Below are 22,395 nucleotides of genomic sequence, written 5' to 3' on the forward strand. Positions count from 1 at the left end.
CGTCGATATGCGGTAAGTGGTTAAAAAAAAAAATTCTGCTCAGCCAGACTTGTGAACCAGACACCCCTGCCAGACAGCACACTCAAGTCCCTTATCCTGGGGCACTTAACCAATTAAGGACCAAGTCTATTTCTGACACATGTTGTTGCTAGAAAATTACTTAGATCCCCCAAATATTAAATATATATATATATATATATATATATAGTTTTTTTTAGCAAAGACTCTGGAGAAAAAATGGCGGTCGTTGCAACATTTTTTGTCACACAGTATTTGCGCAGAGGTCTTTAAAACACGATTTTTTTGGAAAAATAAATTTCACTGCATTCTAAAAAAAACTAAACAGTAAAGTTTGCCCAATTTTTTTTTTGTATACTGTGAAAGAGGATGCCATGCCGAGTAAATAGATACCTAACATGTTACGGTTTAACCACTTGCCGACTGCCGCACGACTATATACTGCGGCAGTCAGCCCCCTACAGGCAGAGTGACGTATCGGTACATCGTTCACCCACGAGCCTGTAGGGGGCGAGCGCTCGCCCCCACTCGTTCCCTGTCTAGCCCGTGCGTGTGACCGGCGGCTCCGTGATCTAACAAGCCACGCCTCCCTGACAGTTAGAATCACGCCCCTGGGGACACACTTAACCCCTTGATCACCAATAAAGTTAACCCCTTCCCTGCCAGTGTCATTTTTACAGTAACAGTGCATATGTATAGCACTGATTACTGTAGTAATGTCACTGGTCCCCCCAAAAGTGTCAAAAATGTCAGTCAGGGGTCCGAACTGTCCGCCGCAATGTCGCAGTCCCGCAAAAAAAAAATCGCATTACTAGTTAAAAAAAAAAACAATAAAAATGACATAAATCTTTCCCGTAGTTAGTAAACGCAATAACTTTTGCGCAAACAAATCAAAATACACTTATTGCGATTTTTTTTTCACCAAAAATATGTAGCAGAAAACAAATTGGCCTAAAATGTTAATTTTTACATATTTTTTTTGAGAATTTCATATAAAAAAATATTATTTTTTTCAAAATTGTTGCTCTTTTTTTTGTTTACAGCGCAAAAAATAAAATACGCACAGGTGATCAAATACCACCAAAAGAAAGCTCTGTTTGTGGGAAAAAAAGGACGTCAATTTTATTTTGGTACAGCATTGCGCGACTGTGCAATTGTCCGTTAAAGTCACGCAGTGCCGAATCACAAAATAATTAAGTGGTTAAAATTGCGCACACTCGTAAAATGGCAATAAACTATGGTATTTAAAAATCTCCATAGGCAATGCTTTAACATTTTTTAATGGTTACCAGTTTAAAGTTACAGAGGAGGTCTTCTTTTTTAGAATTATTGCTCTCGCTCTGGCAATCGCGGCGATACCTCACATGTGTGGTTGGAACACTGTTTTCATTTGCGGGCGCGACTTACGTATGCATTTTTTTTCCCGTGTGCGAGCTCATGGCAACGGGGCGCTTTAAAATTTATTTTTTTTCCAATTTATTTTATTACATTTTTTTATTTTTAGCACTGTTTTAAAAAAAAAATAAAAAAAATCTGATCACTGCTGTCACAAGCAATGTAAGAATCCCTTGTGACAGCAATAGGCAGTGACAGGTACTCTTTATGCAGAGATCGGGGGTCTAAAAGACACCAAACCCCTCCACTGCACTTCAATGTATTCAAAATGCAGAAATCGGCATTTTTGAGTACTGTCACTTTTTTAAATTTGGCGCCTTTAGCCGCCGATTAACCCGGATGTGACGCAACGCTGATGGACACGTTTTGTTTTGCCCATCTTTCTGAGTCATAGCAAAGACTTCAGATTCGGACCTCGGCCCAAAGAAAATTTTAGCAACCGGACCTCCTTGAATTTTAATTCATTACCCCTGGTGTAGATAAACAGGTACAACCTATATAGGAGGATTTGTTTCATCTCTGTGAATCACCTGAGGTCAGTCACTTCACCGGGTATATGCAAGGGATTACAACCTCTTTAACCACTTGCCGACCAGCCGCCGCAGCTATACAGCGGCAGATCGGCAGGTTCCCGCGAATCGCCATATCTGCACGGCGGTCCTCAGGAGCAATCTTAGGGGCCGGCAGACACACGCCCATTCGCCAGCGTGGAAGCCGATCCACAGGGGCCGGCAGCTGCGATTGCTCCCCGTGAAGAGAGAACGGCGGTCTGCTGTTGTAAACCGTTGTTCTCTCAGGAATCAGCACAGAGCTCCTCCTATTTAGGAACACAGGTCTCTGTATTAATTTCACAAGCCCCTCCCCCCACAGTTAGACAACACTCCCCCAGGATCACACTTAACCCTTTAAACACCAATAGGGTTAGCCCCTTCCCTGCCAGTGTCATTATTACAGTAACAGTGCATATTTTTAGCACTGATTACTGTAGTAATGTCACCGGTCCCCCCAAAAGTGTAAAAAATGTCAGTTAGGGGTCCGATCTGTCCGCCGCAATTCCGCAGTCCTGCTAAAAACCGCAGATCGCCGCCATTACTAGTAAAAAAATAAAATAAAATCAATGTCGCAGTCCCGCTAAAAAACGCAGATCGCCGCCATTACTAGTAAAAAAATAAAATAAATAAAAATGATATAAATTTTTCCCGTAGTTTGTAGACGTGATAACTTTTGCGCAAACCAATCAGAATACGCTTATTGGGATTTTTCTTTACCAAAAATATGTTGCAGAATACAAATTGGCCTAAAATGATGAAAAATTTTGATTTTTATTTTTTTTATTTTTTATTGGGAATGTTATATAGCAGAAAGTGAAAAAAATATATATATTTTCAGAATTGTCGCTCTTTTTTTGTTTATAGTGCAAAAAATAAAAATCGCACAGGTGATCAAATACCACCAAAGGAAAGCTCTGTTTGTTTTTATTTGTGGGGAAAAAAGGACATCAATTTTATTTGTATACAGCGTCGCACGACCACGACCGTTAAAGTAATGCAGTGCCGAATCGCAAAAAATGGCCTGGTCATTAAGGGGGAAAATCTTCTGGTCCAGAAGTGGTTAAATGGTCTTTTTTTTTTTTTAATTACTGTGTTGCTTTGCATTTATTACACTTATTTCCATACAAAGCTTGCTGAATATCTGTCCAACAATCTTGTATTGATTAATACCATAGGTGTGCTCAGTCTACTACATTAGATGGGGCACCCCGGGGCTCAAACACACACGCCTTTCTCTGCAGCCTCAGCTGCACTGGGCAATGAATGAATGGGAAGTGCTCTATGATGAGGGGCTTCTTATTCATTCACAAACCGAAGCATAGTAAACCCAGTTTACTATGTTTCAGTTATGAATGGACTCAGTGAGTGAGTGTGTACACTGTGTTCTTTTAGAAAAGGAAGGCCCCAGTAAATTATATATTTACTAGCCCCTTCCCTCACTTTCCATCCTGAAATATCTCAGCAGCTGTGGAGGAGGGGAGAGAGGAGGGAAGCCAGCAGCACTGCGGGGTTGGGGGGGGGGCAATACAGGGGGAAGCCACAGCAATAGGGGGAATAGGCACTGCACATAGTTATTAGGGTGTGCCCAGGCACACCTGGCACACCCCCTATGCATGCCTATGATTAATACACACTGCCACCAGGGTCCTAGACAGCAGCTTCCCCCAACTCTGAGAATATCTCACGTACTGTTCAGAAAGGACAGCACAGAATCAGAGTGAAGAGGCAGCAGGGAAGTGGCTTCCCAACAGTCTATGTCCTTCTATGGATGCATGTAGGTGCCGTCTGCATACCTCCCAACTTTTTGAGATGGGAATGAGGGACACCTGTTAACAAAAGTATATACAGTAAACCCCCGTTATATCGTGGTTCAGTTTTCGCGGTCCCGGTATATCGCGTTTTTTTTCTGTAAGACCTATTAATTCTGATATCGCATATATTTCGCTGCATTTATGAGTTTAAAATCTCGCGAGATAGACTACAGTAGTCGTGCGTACTGATTCAGCCGATCAGATCGTCTGTATTGTTCTCTCGCCCGCTGATTGGCTGCTCGCCTTGTTCTGTCTCAGTTCCACGTGTCACCCTACAATGTACAGTACGCTGTTCCGCATACTGTGACTTTGAGTGTGTTTTGGTTTTTTTATTGATAACCCCATGGATGCCACCCAAACGCCCATCATCTAAGGCTTCTGGTGAGCCAAGAAAAAAGAGGAAGTTCCTGATGATTCAGAAGAAGGTGAAACTTCTCGATATGATAAAGGAAGGACGGAGTTACGCAGTCATAGCCTGCCATTATGGTATGAATGAGTCAACAGTTCACTATATCAAGAAGGATGGTAACACTCAAGGATTATAAAGACAGAGTAACCTTGGTTATGTGTGGAAATGCTGCTGGGTTTATGATCAAGCCAGCCTTGATCTACAAGGCCAAGAACCCCAGAGCACTGAAGCATAAAATCAAGAACCAGCTACCAGTCCATTGGGTGCATAACCCTATGGCTTGGATGACTAAACGCCTCACAACTGAATGGTTCCATGATTGTTTCATCCCAGCCGTCAATGTCTACCTTCCCGAACTTGGCCTTGAGTTTAAGGTGCTTCTGCTGATGGATAATGCAGGAGGCCACGCCATGGATCTATCGTACGAAGGAGTGCAAGTTGAGTTCCTTCCACCCAACACCACTTCTATAATTCAGCCCATGGACCAGGGTGTTATACAAGCATTCAAGGCACTGTACACTCGCAACTCCTTGAATCATCTTGTCGAATCCATTAACAATGATGAAAATTTCAATTTAACCACTTTACCACCGGAGGATTTTGCTGTCTTACGTCCAGGCCACTTTTTGCGATTCCGCACTGTGCAATTTTAACTGACAATTGCGCGGTCGTGCGACGCCGTACCCAAACGAAATTTTTGTCCTTTTTTTTCCTACAAACAGAGCTTTCTTTTGGTGGTATTTGATCACCTGTGCGATTTTTACTTTTTGCGCTATAAACAAAAAAAAGAGCGTACATTTTGAAAAAATAACAATATTTTTCACTTTTTTTTATATGAAATCCCCCCCCCCCCCCAAAAAATTTAAAAATCAAAATTTTTTTACATTTTTGGCCAATTTGTTTTCTGCTACCTATGTTTGGTAAAAAAAAAATCGCAATAAGCGTATTTGGATTGGCTTGCGCAAAAGTTATTGCGTTTACTAAGGGAAAGATTTCTGTCATTTTTGGTGTTTTTTTTTAACGAGTAACGGCGGCGATCTGCGATTTTTTTTGCGGGACTGCGACATTGCGGCGGACAGATCGTACCCTTGACTGACATTTTTGACACTTTTGGGGGTACCAGTGACATTACTACAGTAATCAGTGCTATACATATGCACTGTTACTGTAAAAATGACACTGGCAGGGAAGGGGTTAATTTTATTGGAGAGGGAGGGGTTAATGTATGCCTGGTGCTTACTAACGTGTGTGGGGGGAGGTGACTGAGTGACACAGGGACAGATCGCATGTTCAGCTATGCTGAAACCTGCAATCTGTCACTGTCTGTCACTTAGGAGATCCGCCCGCTTTGTTTACACAAGCGGACGGATCTCCAGACTCGATTCCCAGACGATCGGGGAAGAGCAGTGGCGATCGCCGCTCCTCCCCTGGCCCGACTCCCGCTGTGACTGAATACAGCGGGAGCAAGCCTCCGGCGGCGCGCGAGCGTCGCCCACAAGGGGAGGAGTCCAGCGACGTAGGTCTACGTCGCTGGACGGGAACGAGCCACTGTGCCGCAGTAGAGGCACAGTGAGCGGGGCTAAAGTGGTTAAAGGACTACTGGCGTAATTACACCATTGCAACCTGTCTGAAGAACATACAAAAGGTCCTCAAGGAGATGAAGAAGGAGACCCTGCATGCCTTTTGGAAGAGGCTTTGGCCAGAAATTATTCATGATTATGAAGGGTTCTCTCCTGACGAAGTTCATCATTTGGCCCTGGACAAGGCAATTAGGCTGGCGAAGTTGCTAGGAGGTGAAGGTTTTCAGGATATGACCCAGGACGACGTCAATGACCTAATGGAAACCCATTCAGCTCCACTAACCGATGAGGATCTGACAGAACTCACCAAGTCAGCGAGTGAGGAGGAAGTGGAGGAAGGGGACGAGGAAGAAGATGAAGACTTGTCAACCGAGCGCCTTGGGAGGGTCATGCGTACGGCCAATGACCTGAAATAGATGTTAGCTGAGTGGGATCCTGACATGGTTCGTGCACTGCAGTTCCAAAACAGCAATAATGGAGCCATCCAGGTGTACAAGAACCTCCTCGCCCAAAAGAAGAAACGTGCCCAGCAACTGCCCATAACTATGTTTCTCACAAGACAGAAGGAGGCTGCATCCACCCCAAGTACCTCCACGGCCACTGATGTAGAAGTGGAGGTTCGGCAGCAGCAAGAAGATGACCCACCTACTGTACACCCGAAGAAACGCTGCTGAACAGGCGCCTTCAGAAGAACAGTCGCTGCTTTTATTTGCTGTGCAGTATAACTAATCAACGTCATCATACAACCGAGCTTCATCATCATCATCGTCGTCTTCTTTGTTGCTGAGTACTGTATGTACATACTCTATTTTTTATACTGTTTGCACAATATTTTTGTGTTTTCCATTGCTCTTGCTCTCTCTCTGTCTTTTATGTGTTTTAGACCCCGTTCACACTGAGGCGACCTGGTCGCCTCACAGGTCGCCGTAGGTCGCCTGCCATAGAGAAGCTGTGGACCCGTTCTAATAGGAGTGACACAAGTCGCTCCGACTTAGAAAAAGGGTCCGGAGCTTCTTTGGGGCGACCTGGAGCGACCTGCATTGACTTCAATGTTATGAAGTCCGTGCCGGCCGCTCCGAGGTCGCGGTGCGAGCTGCGCGCCGCGACCTGTGAGGTCGCCCGGGCAAGTCGGATCGCCCCAGTGTGAACGGGGTCTAAATGTGTTTCTTTTGTTTGTTTTAAAAGTGTGTTTAAAGACCTTAAAATACTTTTAAAAGTTATAAAAACATGCCTATGTTGTGTATTTAAATAGGGTATTTCTATTTCGCAGATTTTCAGTTATCGTGGGTGGGTCTGGAACGTAACCCCCGCGATGGAGGGGAGTTTACTGTAGGCATAGACCACACCCGATCTAATTAAGCTTACTCTATTCCCGAGCCCGAAGTAATGATAATGAATGTCGTATGTAAATGAAGGGAATGTAACAAATACGAATGCATCCGAAGTTACGAATTATCCGAAGTTACGGATGCCAATCATAACGAATGATCCAATAAAAAAAAAAAAAAAACGAAAATGAAATGAAACAACATTTTTGGTAGTACACATGTCTAGCATGTGATACATATGTAGCACCCTCCTAGGTAGGTGTTAGAGAGTGAGTATAGTTTTGGCTCTGTCTGCTTATCAGGGGAGCAGCAGGCAAATCTATATATCTTTCTGCTTAACAGAGAGCAGGATCTATGAGTTAGGTCTGCTCATCGTGCTCAGTGTGATTCATTTGGTCTGGGGAGTGTTCTGCGCTGGTCCAATGGGGAGGCACATTGGACAGTGGAGGAAATCTGACCAATGGGTACACAGGCTTTGATACAGCTTCAGTGATTGGCACAGACTGATTGTCTCAGTGCATTGTGGGGTGTGGTATAAAAGCCAGGGGCACATGTGCTGCGGGGTCTTTGGCTGGTGAGCAGAGTCCCAGAGGGAGGGTGACGGCTGTCTTCTCCTCTGCATTGGTGGCACGTGGTCACAGGCAGTCAGCCTGGGGACCAGTAGGAAAGGAGAGCTGACTGGAAGGGGTTGAGATACTGGAGACCCTCGAAAAACAGTATCGTGAGTAAAGGGGATCGTGTCTAAGGGCCTGACCTGTGAGGGGCCACCCCGGTGTAGCATAGTCAGAGGACAGGTGTCAGTCGGTGGAGTGAAAGGGGGTACTAGGCGGGTATCCCGAAGAAAGTCTTCCTTACAAGTGATCTTACAGAAACGTAATCCTGATTCATCTAGGGGCAAGGTGGATCTGCAGCCTGGCTGCATCTTCAGACAGGAGTCCTCAACCATTGTAAATAGTTCAAGCTGGAGTGTCCCACTCTTCCCTTCTCCCATCCCTAAATTAAATAAAAACCACAAAAACAACTGCAACCCCTAGACTGTTTATTGACTGAGCCAAGGAGTAAAAGGTTAAATTATGCATGCTGCAGTTGCTAACGGTAGCCCAGTTGCTAACATTTTTTTTTTCTTTTTAAAGGTGCAGTTTACTACCTCCTTAATGGTAAAACAGAGTTCTCTGGTACGCATGCCTGCCTTGGTAATTACACCAAGGTACAGACTCTGGAAGTACCTGGTCTTCACCAGAGCCTCTGTAGTTGGGTGGCAGGCAATTCAAAGCATGCCATAGATGAGTCAAAAAACGAAAGTTCTGTTGATCGAAAAAGGAAAATAGCTCATATGATTGTGCCATCAATTGTTTAATTTAAAAATCAAATAAAATAAAATAAACAGCATATTGGATAAGGCAATTTCGATTGCGGCATGAAAATCGTGTCTCACAGCTGGCACACTAATGATATGGAAAAGGAACAATCGGACGATTGGCACACATTTCCTACATTTCTCAGCTCATCTATAGCCTGCTTTAGAGTGCAGTCCCTGTGTTGGCCATGCTAGTAGCATCTGATACCTAGCCAGGCCAAGAGGTCATTTTCTAACTAGATGAGGTCAGTCATCAGGAAACACAGCAGGGGTCAAAGCATGCAAAGTTCCAGCAGGGTCAAGACAAACAAGGGTAGTACTCAGGTCAATCCATAACTCCCCTGAGCTGTCAAACTCTTACAATGGACAAGTATAGCAGAAAAAATGTCCATGAACTGCACATCATGGAGCAGACCCATGAGCCTCAGCCTGGGCTTCTGCCAGGCCACGGCCCCAACACATTAGCTCTGCCCCCCCCGAAGCCTAATCATGGGGATAGCTACAATGGACAACTTGAGGGTCTCATAGATTGCTGAGATAGTGTGCCAATACCAACTTCCACAATGGTGTTCTCATCCGCGCTCCTATGCCTAAGTCTATAAAGTGGCTGCTGATGTAGTCCTATAAATCTGGAAAAACTCAGCTGAAGAAACTAAGGAACAGGAGGACCGGGGAGTGCACCAGAGAAATACAAATCATAGGAAGCCGAGGAGAAAGAATCCATAGAATGAGGCATTATGGAAAAAGCAAAATGTGTATGAACACAACTGGGTTAATAAAGAACTTGCCAAAGCTAGCGGGAACACCCAAAACTCAACGTGGGTGGCAAGAGAGCCAAGAACCATAGCGCGGAGATGTTTCTACTGTGAACCTTGACTGATGTCAGCAATGGACATAACCCACCAGGCTGGAAAAGTTTATTTTACTGAATGAGCCTCATGTCTATGTGTTATCACCACAATGGCTATCTCTATAATTGGAAATCGTACTGATTGGTTCTCAATCACTTGTGAAGCTGTTGTTTTAGAATGGAGTCTGAGAACTAGGAACATGCACAGGTGTGCACTCCTAGTTCTTACCTAGAACTTGAAAGCTGAAACTCTGGGATTTTTGAAAGACTACTCTGGCAGTGGCCCTCCCTCCCTGCACTGTGAGGGTCAAACACAAAGGATAACAACGTGTTCCTCTTCCCCAAGCATGTATCCTTTGCAATGCACAGCATTTGCACTAAAATTGCAAGCATTCTCAGAGCTGTCATTGGGCTTTCAGTACCTCTTACTTTTTTGGGATACTTGGCAAGGGTGCTGCATACCAAGAGGGATGCCAAATGTACAACATTCCTCATTACAACACATTGGCCATGTGTTTACAACAGGCACACCTTCCCTCTTGAGTATGCCATGCACTTTCATCATGGGCATGGCAGGTTTTCTTATCTACAGGACAGAAGCAGGCAAGAGCAGGGCCGGAGCTTTCACTAGGCAAACTAGGCAGCCGCCTAGGGCGCATTGCCACCTAGGGGCGCAGCCACGAGTCAGCACTCACTCTCCGTCATCGAGGATCCTTGTGAGCTGAGGGGAGGGGCGGCAGTGGGGAAGGAAGAAGGGACAGAAGAAGATGCCAGGTGTCTGGGGCAGTGCCCTGGCTTTCCACCATTGTTGGGGGAGCCCCAAGGGGCAGGAAAGGAGCCCACCGGAGTGCTACCTGCATGATGATCCTCTTCGTCTGGAGCTGAGCGGCCTAAACCCTGGGCGGGAAGTGACTCTCTAATCTGAGCTGGTGGGCAGCCGTTTATTTTCCTGAGTCAGTATTAAGCAGGGAGTGGAGGAGAGCTGAACCTGAGCCGGAGCTTAGCACTGGAGGGCGGCACCTTTACTGGAGCAGAAGTGACGAGGCACCGGAATGGTCTGAGGATGATGGTGATGAAGGACATGCGGAGCTCTCTGACTGCTGCTCTCCCTCCACCAGGAGACGGTTGGAGCTGTGGTGAGCACTGTGGTCCAGGAGAGGAGCGTCCTGGGAGAAGGAATCAGCAGGATCACGGTGAAGGAGGGCAGAGTGCGGGCCACTCTCTTCATACTGCCCAGTGAGTGTTCCCAGAACAGGGGATCGGGGTCCCTGGGTGTGACATTGAGGATCCCTGGTGTGAAAAAGAATTGGGGTCACCAGGTGTGCCATGGGGAATCGGAGTCACCAGGTGTGACATGGGGGAGAGGGGTCACAAGTGTAACAGGGGTTCGGGGTCACCAGGTGTGCCATGAGGAATTGGGATCCCTTGGTGTGCCATCGGGAAACGAGGTCCCCAGGTGTTACATGGAGGAACATCAAGGTCCTCAGGTGTGACATGGAGGAACATCAGGGTCCCCAGGTGTGACATGGAGGAACATCAGGGTCCCCAGGTGTGACATGGAGGAACATCAGGGTCTCCGGCTATGACATGGAGGAACATCAGGGACCCCTGATGTGACATAGAGGAACATTGGGTTCACTGGGTATGACAGCATGACATGGAGGAACACAGGGGTCCCTGGGTATGACATGGAGGAACATCAGGGTCAGTGGGTATGACAGCAGTATATGGAGGAATATTGGGGTCCCAGGATGTGACATGGAAAAACATCAGGGTCCCTGGGTGTGACATAGGGGAACATCAAGGTCCCCAGGTGTGACATGGAGGAATATGAGGGTCACTGGGTATGGCAGCATTACATGGAGGAACCATCAGATCAGGGTCACTGGATATGACATAGAGCAGTTTTTAACCCCTTCCCTTTTTATTTTATTTTTGGGGGGGGCGCAAGTAGCTGATCTTGCCTAGGGCGTAAAACAGTCTAGCACCGGCCCTGGGCAAGAGTACTAAATAATATTTAATAAAATGATTGAACAGTCCACAGTTCACCTGAAAAGAATGTTTTTTTTCCTTCCCCAAAAGAAAATTTAATTGCAATTTAATAAATTCCAGGCTATATAGGTAGAGAATGGTAGAGAAACATGATGGTGGTTTTGGCTAAACTAAAAATAAAAATTCAACACAGAAATCTGTGCTTTTCCATGATTGCTCTGAGCTTCCCACACTGCAAGCCAGATCCGAGGTTGTGAGAGAATATTAATTCCACATTCTGGGGCTAAGCGCCTAGTCCCATCTGCTGATTGGCTAATGCTTATTCCAGCAAGCAGTTGGGGAAGAAGTAATCAGATCTGTAGCATCCAACAGCTCTATAATAAATGTCAGGTATGGTCACGCTCTACTGCACATAATGTAAAATGATATGAAGGATTTATGGAATGCAGACTTTTAGGCTGTAAAGCGATGGGTAAGTAAGACTTTCTGTATTTGAGATTCACATCATCCCTCTATGGTGATTGATGAGCAAAGAATTAGCTGTGGAACGATAATCCAGCCACTTTTAAGAACAGAAACTTGTACAGATGCTGCTGGGGCGATCAAAAGAGGTTCAGTGGCATCCAGGCTTGTCCAGAAGTTAGTATTTATTTTGCCTCCAAATTGCAGGAGCTAGCTAGAGGGTGTGTTGTAGGGACACCAAGGTTGCCAGTGTAGTTCCCCAAGTTGACCACTAGATGTTGCTATAGTTAGAGTTGGGAACCCTGTAGTGAAGAGTAAGCAGTGGTCCCCCAAGTAGTGAATAGGGTGTACCATAGATAGTGAGGATATGCCAGCCCTGCCCATGTGGAGCATCTTAGGGAAGTGGGCTCAGTGTAAAAAGGGTGTCGGGAGTCCATCTGGTGGTTGATCATTGGAAGCAATGCAAGGTCCAAGGCATGCAAAGACATAATATTTGACGATCTAGCTTCTGGGAGCTTCCCCTTTGGGGGGGGAGCATGAAAGGAGAGGTGCAGGACTAATGGGACTACTCACATCCCTTTGGCATGGGTTGTCAGACTCTGGCAAACCCTAATAGGTATTGGCTGTTCCAGGACTCGGCTCTCATTTCTGCTGTTCACTATCTGTTTGTAACTAAAGAATGTGCCGTCACCGTTGGGATGTCTGGGCGGATATAGTCATGTAAATCAACTGTGGTAAATAGTTAAAAGGCTTTTGTTGTTTGGACTCTTCCTTCATCGTCTGAATATAAAACAATTACTGGGTGAGGCTGCTATTGGGGTCCATTGCTGTATGGACTGGGGAAGGCATGAAATGGGCTGCTAATAATGCTGTTTAGAAAACAACAAGAGACGGGCGCACCAACCTTGTGCATTACCACTTAAAAGTTTATTAACAGCAAAGAAGGGTAGCGTACAATATACTCACAAACGTAGCATATGAACAAGCATATAGGAAATGGGCACCGCTCGCTTCCAGGACACTTCTCTACTGCTGGATAGCGTGATGGCGTCCTCAAAACCTGATGTGGCTTACGCGTTTCGAGGGAGGAGCCTCTTCCTCAGAGCCAAAATCGCCAAAATCCTCCCTCGAAACGCGTAAGCCACATCAGGTTTTGAGGACGCCATCACGCTATCCAGCAGTAGAGAAGTGTCCTGGAAGCGAGCGGTGCCCATTTCCTATATGCTTGTTCATATGCTACGTTTGTGAGTATATTGTACGCTACCCTTCTTTGATTTTAATAAACTTTTAAGTGGTAATGCACAAGGTCGGTGCGCCCTTCTCTTGTTGTTTTCTTGTAGTGCCTTTTGGATACCCTTGGTCCTGAGGGGGGCAGCAAGACCACTTCATTTATGTCATAAAACCGCCTAGAAGATTCACCTTCCCGCATACCACTCGAGCGCAGGAGAAATATTCTTGTTTTTTGGAAATAATACTGTTTAGGCCAGGTCAGGGGCCTCCTGGGGATGCCTCATCATTGGTCCTCAGGAAGGATTCCGTTTCCCAGCCTAGTGTCTCATTAAGACTAAGAACGCCAACCCAGGTGAGGAGTTAAAGAGTGTACAGGCTCCCCAACATGAAACTAGGCCATGACACAATAAGGGCATGCTGTTAAGTGAAAACCAATGCCCACATACCATGCCCAGTGTATGTGTTTGTAATGGAACAGCACCCTGGAGTAGAACATGCAATGAACTTTTTATAGCTTTAAACCCGATTCATAATATCTCATATAAGCTTTGACATGTACCCAGGGCCGGTGCTAGACTATTTTACGCCCTAGGCAAGACCAGCTACTTGCGCCCCCCCAAGAAAAAAAAAAAGGGGAAGGGGTTAAATACTCCTCTATGTCATACCCAGTGACCCTGATCTGAAGGTTCCTCCATGTTATGCTTTCATACCCAGTGACCCCCCATATTCCTCCATGTCACACCCGGGGACCCTAATGTCCCTACGTGTCACACCCAGGGACTTTGATGTTTTTCCATGTAACACCCTTGGACCCCAATATTCCTCCATGTCATGCTGTCATACCCACTGACCCTGATGTTCCTCCATGTCACACCCAGGGACCCCCGTGTTCCTCCGTGTCATGCTGTCATACTCAGTGACCCCAATGTTCCTCTATGTCAGACCCTGATGTTTTTCCATGTCACAGTTGGGGACCCTGATGTTCCTCCATGTCACACCTGGGGACCCCGTAGTTCCTCCGTGTCACACTTGGGGACCCCAATCCCCCATGGCACACCCAGGGACCCCAATTCCTCATGGCACACCCGGTGACCCCTATCCTCCATGTCACACCTGGTGACTCTGATTCCCCATGGCACACCTGGTGACCCCGATTCCCTTTCATACCAGGGATGCTCCATGTAACACCCAGGGACCAGCTCAGTGCAGAGAGTCACTTCCTGCCTGGGGTTAAGGCAGTTCAGCTCCAGCTAAAGAGGATCATCATGCAGGCAGCACTCTGGTGGGCTCTATTCCTGCCTCTTGGGGCCCCTCCAACAGTAGTGGAAAGCCAGGGCCTGATAGATCCGCCACTGCCCAAGAAACCTGGCATCTTTCTCTGTCCCTTCTTCCTACCGCCACCTCTCCCCTCAGCTCACAATAATCATTCATGATGGAGAGAGATTGCCGACTCCTGGCTGTGTACCTAGGTGGCAATGCGCCCTAGGCGGCTGCCTAGTTTGCCTAGTGGAAGCACCGACCCTACATGTACCCTTCATGGAGACTACAAGCAGCCATGTTGACACACATCATTGATGCCCATCATTTTTCTCCCATTGACCAATGGTGCCCATCATTTTACTCCCACTGACCAACGACACTGGGGACTTTTCTCACACTAACCCAGCCTTTCTTAACCCCTAAAATAAATTTAAGGCCTCAAGAAACCCTTACGAGGACCAATTTATAGTGTAAACTGGTGGACAGTAGGAAGACTACAACCCTGCAATAGACAGAAAAAAAGATCATTTGTGTCATGCTGCTGACATTGGCCTCAGGGCCAATTAAATGGGAGGTCAATCAGACACAGATCAAGGAACCCCTGGAAACATTTGTAGGAACCCTAGGTTCCATGGAACCCTGGTTGAGAATGGCTGCACTAATCAATGACACTTGGAATTTTTGCTCCCACTGACCACCAACAGTGAGGCATTTGGTTTTTCTTCAACCATTTGCCTAATGCTGGCCCTACTGATACTGTCTGAGACTCAATGTAGGGAACAAAGTGGTGTCCTGTAGAGTGACGATGCCTTTACAGCCCAGGGAAAACCAGTGCCTCTTTATTTCAGCAGCAACAGAGAATATCTGAAAAATGTGATTCATCAGAAAAAATCTAAGACATTTTTTTGCTGCAGAAATTCTTCCCCTGACACATGTCCAATATTTAACATGTGGCTGCCAGACCCTGCCGTTGAGGATGATTTGAATTCTTTACTTTTCAGAGATCGTATATGACATCTCCATTGAATTCAGGAGTGTACCTTCAAGACCTAATGAGCTGATATCTTTACTCCACACTTGCTGTTGGCTATTTAAAGGAACCTATAACAATGGGTGGTGCCAGTTGAGGTGCCCATCTGGTAGTAAGAATAGTGTCCTCACCCTCCTCTGAGAAGTCTAGCTAATTCTGGGGGCCTGGCACATCTCTGCTGCCCCAATACCAGGGCCGGTGCTACCAGTAAGGCGACCTAGGCAGCCGCCTAGGGCGCAACGTAGTAGGGGGCACCGTCGGAGCCTGCCCCGAGGTAAGTGAGTTACGGTAGGTCACTGAAGGGGTTTTAACCAGTGGCGGCCTGTCCATTAGGGGCGCTGCTCCCCCTATCCATGAACCCCTTCAGCATCTTGGGGTGGGGGGCGGGAGAGCATATTGGGGGGGCGGCAATTTCTATTTTGCCTAGGGCGGCAAAAATCCTTGCACCGGCCCTGCCCAATACTAGCATTCCCCTATTCTCGCCCACTACTAGCACCCCCAATTCCTACCCCACTACTAGCACTGGAGGTGAGAAAAAAAGTCTAATGGCCTGGAGAAAAACAAGGCCAAACCACCATTTTTTACTTTTTGTATAAACAAAGCTAAAAAGCTGCTGCAGCCTGAAAGGCGATGATTTGCTGCAGTTGTTGGACCAGAACCTGGGGATTTTTCTGTGGCACGGGTAATAAGCCTATAACTTTGAACAGTATACATATCTCTCTATAGGCCCTTTATGAGAGTAGTGATCTTGCTACAGTGGTTAGACACGCCCCCTATTGAGTCAGAGCCTATTTAGTCAGCAAGAAAGGTTAGCTTTACTGATTGCAGAGCTACTGGTGTGGCTCCACAGGGGGCGTGTTGAACCGCTGCTACGAAATTGCTATTCTCACAGTAAAAGCAGTGGTCCTTAGTTGCCGGTGAGTGGCAGGGAACCAATTTTGTAAAAGATTTGGTTAGATTTTTGTTTAAACATTCAAAGAAATTCAGAAAAATTGCTTGTCAGAACATTTTTTCTTGCCATCATTGAGTCAACTAATTTTGTTTGAACGCTCTTAAAATAGAAGTCCAATAATTATGAATAGGTTTTATTACAAAATGTACAACCCCCCACATTCACAGTTAGAATTTTCTTCATTCAAGGAAAATCTTCCATCCTGCTCAGATTTTCTTGTCACTATGGTTAAAAACAAATGTCACCAGCGACCACATTTAAGGGTATTTCCTGTTCCATAATTTACTGGTGTAACGCCGAGCGCTCCGGGTCCCGCGGCTTCCCCGGAGCACTCGTGGCGTCCTGCGGGCAGCAGCGCTCCGGTCATCGTCCCCGACCATGAGCGCTGTCCCCCTGCATCCCAAGGCACTGACCTGCCGGGTCCCGTCCTCTCTTCCTCCCGGCGCACGCTGGGTCCCGTCCTGTCCTCCTCCCGGCGCGCGCGGCCTCGCTCCTTAGGGCGCGCGCGCGCCGCTGCACTAAGATTTAAAGGGCCAGTGCACCACTAATTGGTGCCTGGTCCAATCAGTAAAAATCACATATAAACCCACTTCCCCTTCCTGTCCTTGCCGGATCTTGTTGCCTTAGTGCCCTGAGAAAGCGTTTTGTGTATTGCCCTGCCTGTGTATCTGACCTTCTGCCGTTGCCCCTGACTTCGAACCATTGCCGCCTGCCCTGACCTTCTGCTACGTCTGACCTTGCCTTTGCCTTGTCCTACTGTACCACGCCTGTCTCAGCTGTCAGTGAGGTTGAGCCGCTACCGGAGGACACGACCTGGTTGCTACCGCCGCAGCAAGTCCATCCCGCCTTGCGGCGGGCTCTGGTGAAAACCAGTAGCAACTTAGAACCGGTCCTCTGGTACGGTCCACGCCATCCCCTCACTGACACAGAGGATCCACCCCTAGTGTCTTCATCTGCCGCCAGTCCGGACCCTGACAACTGGGTAACAAAAATGTTTTTGTGAAGTCCCCTTCAATCCTATCTTGGGAGAGAGACATGGGCGTCTCTTTCTCCGAAGATATTTGGCAAAGTGCTTTGAAAACGAATTACTCTTCTACGAAATGTCTCACATTATGGGAAACCTCTCAAAAGATACTATTGAGATGGTATCTTACACCTCATAGATTGTCCAAAATTTCCTCTGATCATTCCCCACTTTGCTGGAGAGGATGTGGGGAGGGGGGAACCCTGTTCCACATGCTGTGGGGGGTGTCCCAGAATTTGCCAGGTCTGGGAACAGGTACACACCCTTATCAAGGAGATATACCTCATCACTATCCCTGCTACTCCAGCAATGGACTTGTTTTCTTTGGGTGTCCAAGACCTCAAACCTATGGTCAAACTCCCGGTGGTAAAGACGGTGGGGAGGATGGCGGGGGAGGACAGCGGGGGGAGGACAGCGGGGAGGATGGCGGGGGATCGCAGGGAAGGTGAGTGTGATTCTGGGGTAATCCCGAGTGTGGCTCGGGGTTACCGCTTTTAGTACTGAAAATTAACCCCCGAGCCACACTCGGGAATACCGCCTGGGGGGGTTAAGGAGCTCATCTCTTTGTCACTCTGTTGTCTCCACCTATCACCTTGTTAGCACAGGAGGGCGGCAGCACAGCTGATTGGTACCTTGTGCTGCTTCTCTTTCCCCCAGTCTGAGCTTTCCTGTACAGAGGCTGATACCAGGTCAAGTTCAGTTACGTATCTTGCTTGCATTAAATGGTGTATTAGTTATTATAGACCTGAATTCATTTTCTTTTTATATCTGCCTGAAGTTCAGCTTTAACATACCTTGTAGTAGGAAAATGCCAAATAATCCAGAGCATCTTCAAGGGACCCCTCGTCTTCAGTGAGCCAGCTGCCATAGGACCCCCGGAACATGCTGACCGCCTCTTCCAGCCATGGAATGGAGTGGTAGTAGTCGTCCATCTCATAGGCCACCTAGGGAACAGGAAGCCCATTATTATGGGGTGGCATAATTCTACCATCTAACAATAAATCTCACTGACTACATAACAAAGACATAGAGGGGTTTGATCAGAAAACTCACATCGAATGTAAGATGTGAACTGCAGTTCAGTAACATGTACAGGTCTTGTCCTCCACAGACTGCCCATCCAATCCCAAGACAGGGCTGCTGGCCTGAATTTTCACAGCTGCAGCTAAGCAACACAGATAGGCAACCCCTAGTCTGTGATTGGCCAGTAAAGAAGCAGCAGCAGACTGATGAGCTCATCTCTCTGCTCTCTCCTGCTGTCAGCATGACATTTGTCAGCTCCTGTCAAAGCAAGGCATTTTATTGGATGAAGCTGCTGTTTCTCCATTTCCCAATTTCAGAGTTGCTTTGGCAGGGGATTACAAGAATCGGGCTCCTCTCAGATTCAGGCATATACAGTTATTGCATTAAAACAAATATTTTTTGTATTCTTTTTAATTTGTTTTTATTGGATATTTTTTGTTTTCTAAATTTTTACTGATATCTATGTGTGTCACTCTCTCTACTTGGTCCCTGACATGCTGCATCCATTATAAGGGTTCCCACCTTCCTTTGCTGAGTCCTATAATCTGTACATCTGTGGTATCCATTATGAGGGGTTCCCACCATCCCTGTGCTGAGTTCCTGGGTCTGTACACCTTCTGTGCCCATTATGAGGGGTTCCCACCATCCCTGTGCTGAGTTCCTGGGTCTGTACACCTGCTGTGCCCATTATGAGGGGTTCCCACCATCCCTGTGCTGAGTTCCCCGGTCTGTACACCTTCTGTGCCCATTATGAGGGGTTCCCACCATCCCTGTGCTGAGTTCCCCGGTCTGTACACCTTCTGTGCCCATTATGAGGGGTTCCCACCATCCCTGTGCTGAGTTCCCCGGTCTGTACACCTTCTGTGCCCATTATGAGGGGTTCCCACCATCCCTGTGCTGAGTTCCCAGGTCTGTACACCTGCTGTGCCCATTATGAGGGGTTCCCACCATCCCTGTGCAGAGTTCCTGGGTCTGTACCCCGCTGTGCCCATTATGAGTGGTTCCCACCATCCCTGTGCTGAGTTCCTGGGTCTGTACCCCGCTGTGCCCATTATGAGTGGTTCCCACCATCCCTGTGCAGAGTTCCTGGGTCTGTACACCTGCTGTGCCCATTATGAGGGGTCTCCACCATCCCTGTGCTGAGTCCCTGGGTTGTTACACCTGCTGTACCCATTATGAGTGGTTCACACCATCCCTGTGCTAAGTTCCCGGGTCTGTACACCTGCTGTGCCCAATATGAGGGGTTCCCACCATCCCTGTGCTGAGTTCCCAGGTCTGTACACCTGCTGTGCCCAATATGAGGGGTTCCCACCATCCCTGTGCTGAGTTCCCAGGTCTGTACACCTGCTGTGCCCATTATGAGGGGTTACCACCATCCCTGTGTTGAGTTTTCAGGTCTGTACACCTGCTGTGCCCATTATAATTCCTTCTCTTGGAATATCCAAGCAATGGACTAAATCCCCCTATAACTGAAATATCATGTTTAGCCGGACTGACCCTTTGAAGGAAACCCGCTACTTCCATAGAATACCAGTTTACTGTCCAATGTTACTTTTCCAATGGCTCCTGGTTGCTCGCGTCTTTTATTCAGTGCCTCAAGATCAATTATAGTGATTGAATTAGTAATAAAAACCAAGCGATAATTGATAGATGTGATCAGAATATTGATCATTTCATTCAATGGTTCGAAAGGAGACTGGTGTGCCCAGCATGAGAGCATCAAAAGAGCAGGCATAAACTACTAAATAGCTTAGATGCATTCTGATTGGCTCAACATTTTAATGGACAGTAAGTGCAGCCAATTAGGAGGCTGATTCACTTTAACCATCAAGTGTGCTGTGGCTGAGATTGTGATTCCTGGCAGTGTGATAGAGGACAATAGGATTGAGGATAGATTGATATTGGACAATGTCAGGAAACAATATCCAGCCTCTCCCTAACGCTGTTAATAGGAAAATCTGATTTGCATTGCGGTTTTCCTGCTGGAAGGAGCCCACAGAAGGTCAGAGCTCTGCTCTTTCTCAGTCTACAATGGCATTTTCCGCCCAATAAAAATCTGCTGTAAATGTCTGATGTTGCAAACTGAGATTTTCTGCCATTCCCCACCAGGGAAAGTCATCAGGACATATGCTCCGAGTTTAGGATGATTCACATTGAATTGGTTGCAGACTTTGCTACCGAACACATGTCCAAATTATTCGCAGCTCCCTCGGCATTCCGACATTAACTTAAGGGAGAACTCCAGACAACCGCTAAACACACAGATGTCATACATATAAGGGAGCTGGTTAACCTGTCATGTGTATTTCTGTCCATCCAGTCTTAGGATTTACACAGCTCTGTCCTGCAGTACAGCCCTGTCTGTACTAAAACCTGTGAGTGACACTAAACAATAACCCTGGCATGTTTTTTTTGGGGGGGGGAGCGGGTACCTGTCAAATTTAGGTATCCGCCCCCCCCACACTGCTCTTAACCACTTACCGCATACTAACGTAGGGCTACGTCAGTAAACTTTGCGGTAGTGTACCGGGATGATGCCTCTAGCTAGAGACACCATCCCGGTACCGTGGTTTGAAGCCGACGGTCGGCTTTCCGTCGGTACCGACCGATCGGGAGCCGCTTGATCGGTGGTGGGAGGGGACGTCCCCCCCCTCCCGCCGCCTTCCGTGGCTTTGCTCGGGGCTCCCGTCCCACCGGGAGCCCCGAGCACCCAGCCAGCACGTCCACCGGCTGGATGGAGTCCCGATGAATGCCGGAAACGGCTTAGATCGGGTCTCCGATGACGTAACCCGGAGGCGGCGTCCATGACGTCACGTCCGGGTTACTGTGCTGCAAAAGGCGGCAAATTTGAAAAACGGCTGTATGCAAAAATGCCGTTTTCGCCGTTTTGCATACAGGGAAGTGCAGTGGAGGGGTTTGGGGTCTTTTAGACCCTCGATCCTTCTATAAAGTGTACCTGTCACTACATATTGGTGTCACAAGGGATGTTTACATTGCTTGTGACAGCAATAAAAGTGATCAGATTTTTTTTTTTTTTAAACTTTAATAAAGTTAAAAAAATAAATAATATAAATGGGAAAAAAAAAAAAAAAAAAATTTAGCCGCCCCCGTCACCGTTAGCTCGCGCACAAAAAAAAACGTATATGGAAGTCGAGCCGCAAATTAAATCGCTGTTCAAAGCACACATGTGAGGAATCGCCGCGATCGCCAGAGCGTGAGCAATAATTTAAAAAAAAGAGCTACACTCTAACTCTAAACTGGTAACCGTTAAATAAATTTAAAGCGTCGCAGATTGAGATCTCTATTGACCGTAGTTTGTCGCGATCCCACGGGGGGGCGCAATTTTAAACCGTAACATGTTGGGTATCTATTTACTCGGCGGGACATGTTCTTTCACAATATACAAAAAAATGGGCTAACTTTACTGTTTAGTATTTTTTAAAATTAGTGAAATGTGATTTTTCAAAATTTTTCCAAAAAAATGGCGCTTTAAAGACCGCTGCGCAAATACCGCGTGATAAAAAATATTGCAATGACCGACATTTTATTCTCCAGAGTCTTTGCTAAAAAAATATATATAATGTTTGGGGGTTCTAAGTAGTTTTCTAGGAACAAATACTGGTTTTAACGCGTGAACAAAAAGTGTCCGAAATAGGGCTGGGGCTTAAGTGGTTAAGCAGGAGGATGGGGAGGAGTTATTACTTTGTTGGAGGTGTCACTGCTCTGAAGGAGGAGGGATGAGGAGAAGCCACTGCAATGACTTAAATGTATTTGTAAATTTCAGCTTTTTCTATTGAGGTCTATAAACTACATTTTTTTTCCAGCAGGAATTGGCTGGTTGAAAATAAGAAATGTATATATTCATATGCATAGTTTCATATTAACCTCACAAAAAGAGTTTAAAATAAAAAAGACAATATATTTTGCCCCTGCCCCCCCAGGCTGGTCCCCCATAGATAGTATACCTGGACACTGAGCGAAGTGACAGCGGCTGTGCTCTCCCTTCCCTGTCATTCCAGCAATCCTCCATATGGCAGGTGATCCATAGATCGGACTGTACATGGCATGATTAGCTCTCCCTATGTCCTTCAAGAGCTGCTCATCTTTCGGCAGCAGGAAATGT

At 46.7% G+C, this 22,395-nt stretch overlaps 1 protein-coding gene across 1 annotated transcript in view; it reads right to left on the reverse strand.

The window, feature by feature from the left end:
- Positions 1-22,395, reverse strand: part of P4HA3 (prolyl 4-hydroxylase subunit alpha 3) — a 140,715-nt gene that overhangs the window by 58,352 nt on the left and 59,968 nt on the right. Inside the window, exon 4 of the mRNA XM_082247764.1 lies at positions 18,044-18,193. Coding sequence (XP_082103890.1) covers positions 18,044-18,193 — 150 coding nt within the window. The remainder of the gene's footprint in view (positions 1-18,043; positions 18,194-22,395) is intronic.

The sequence above is a fragment of the Pelophylax lessonae genome (genome assembly GCF_965119305.1).
Source record: "Pelophylax lessonae genome assembly, chromosome: 2".
NCBI classification, from domain to species: domain Eukaryota; kingdom Metazoa; phylum Chordata; class Amphibia; order Anura; family Ranidae; genus Pelophylax; species Pelophylax lessonae.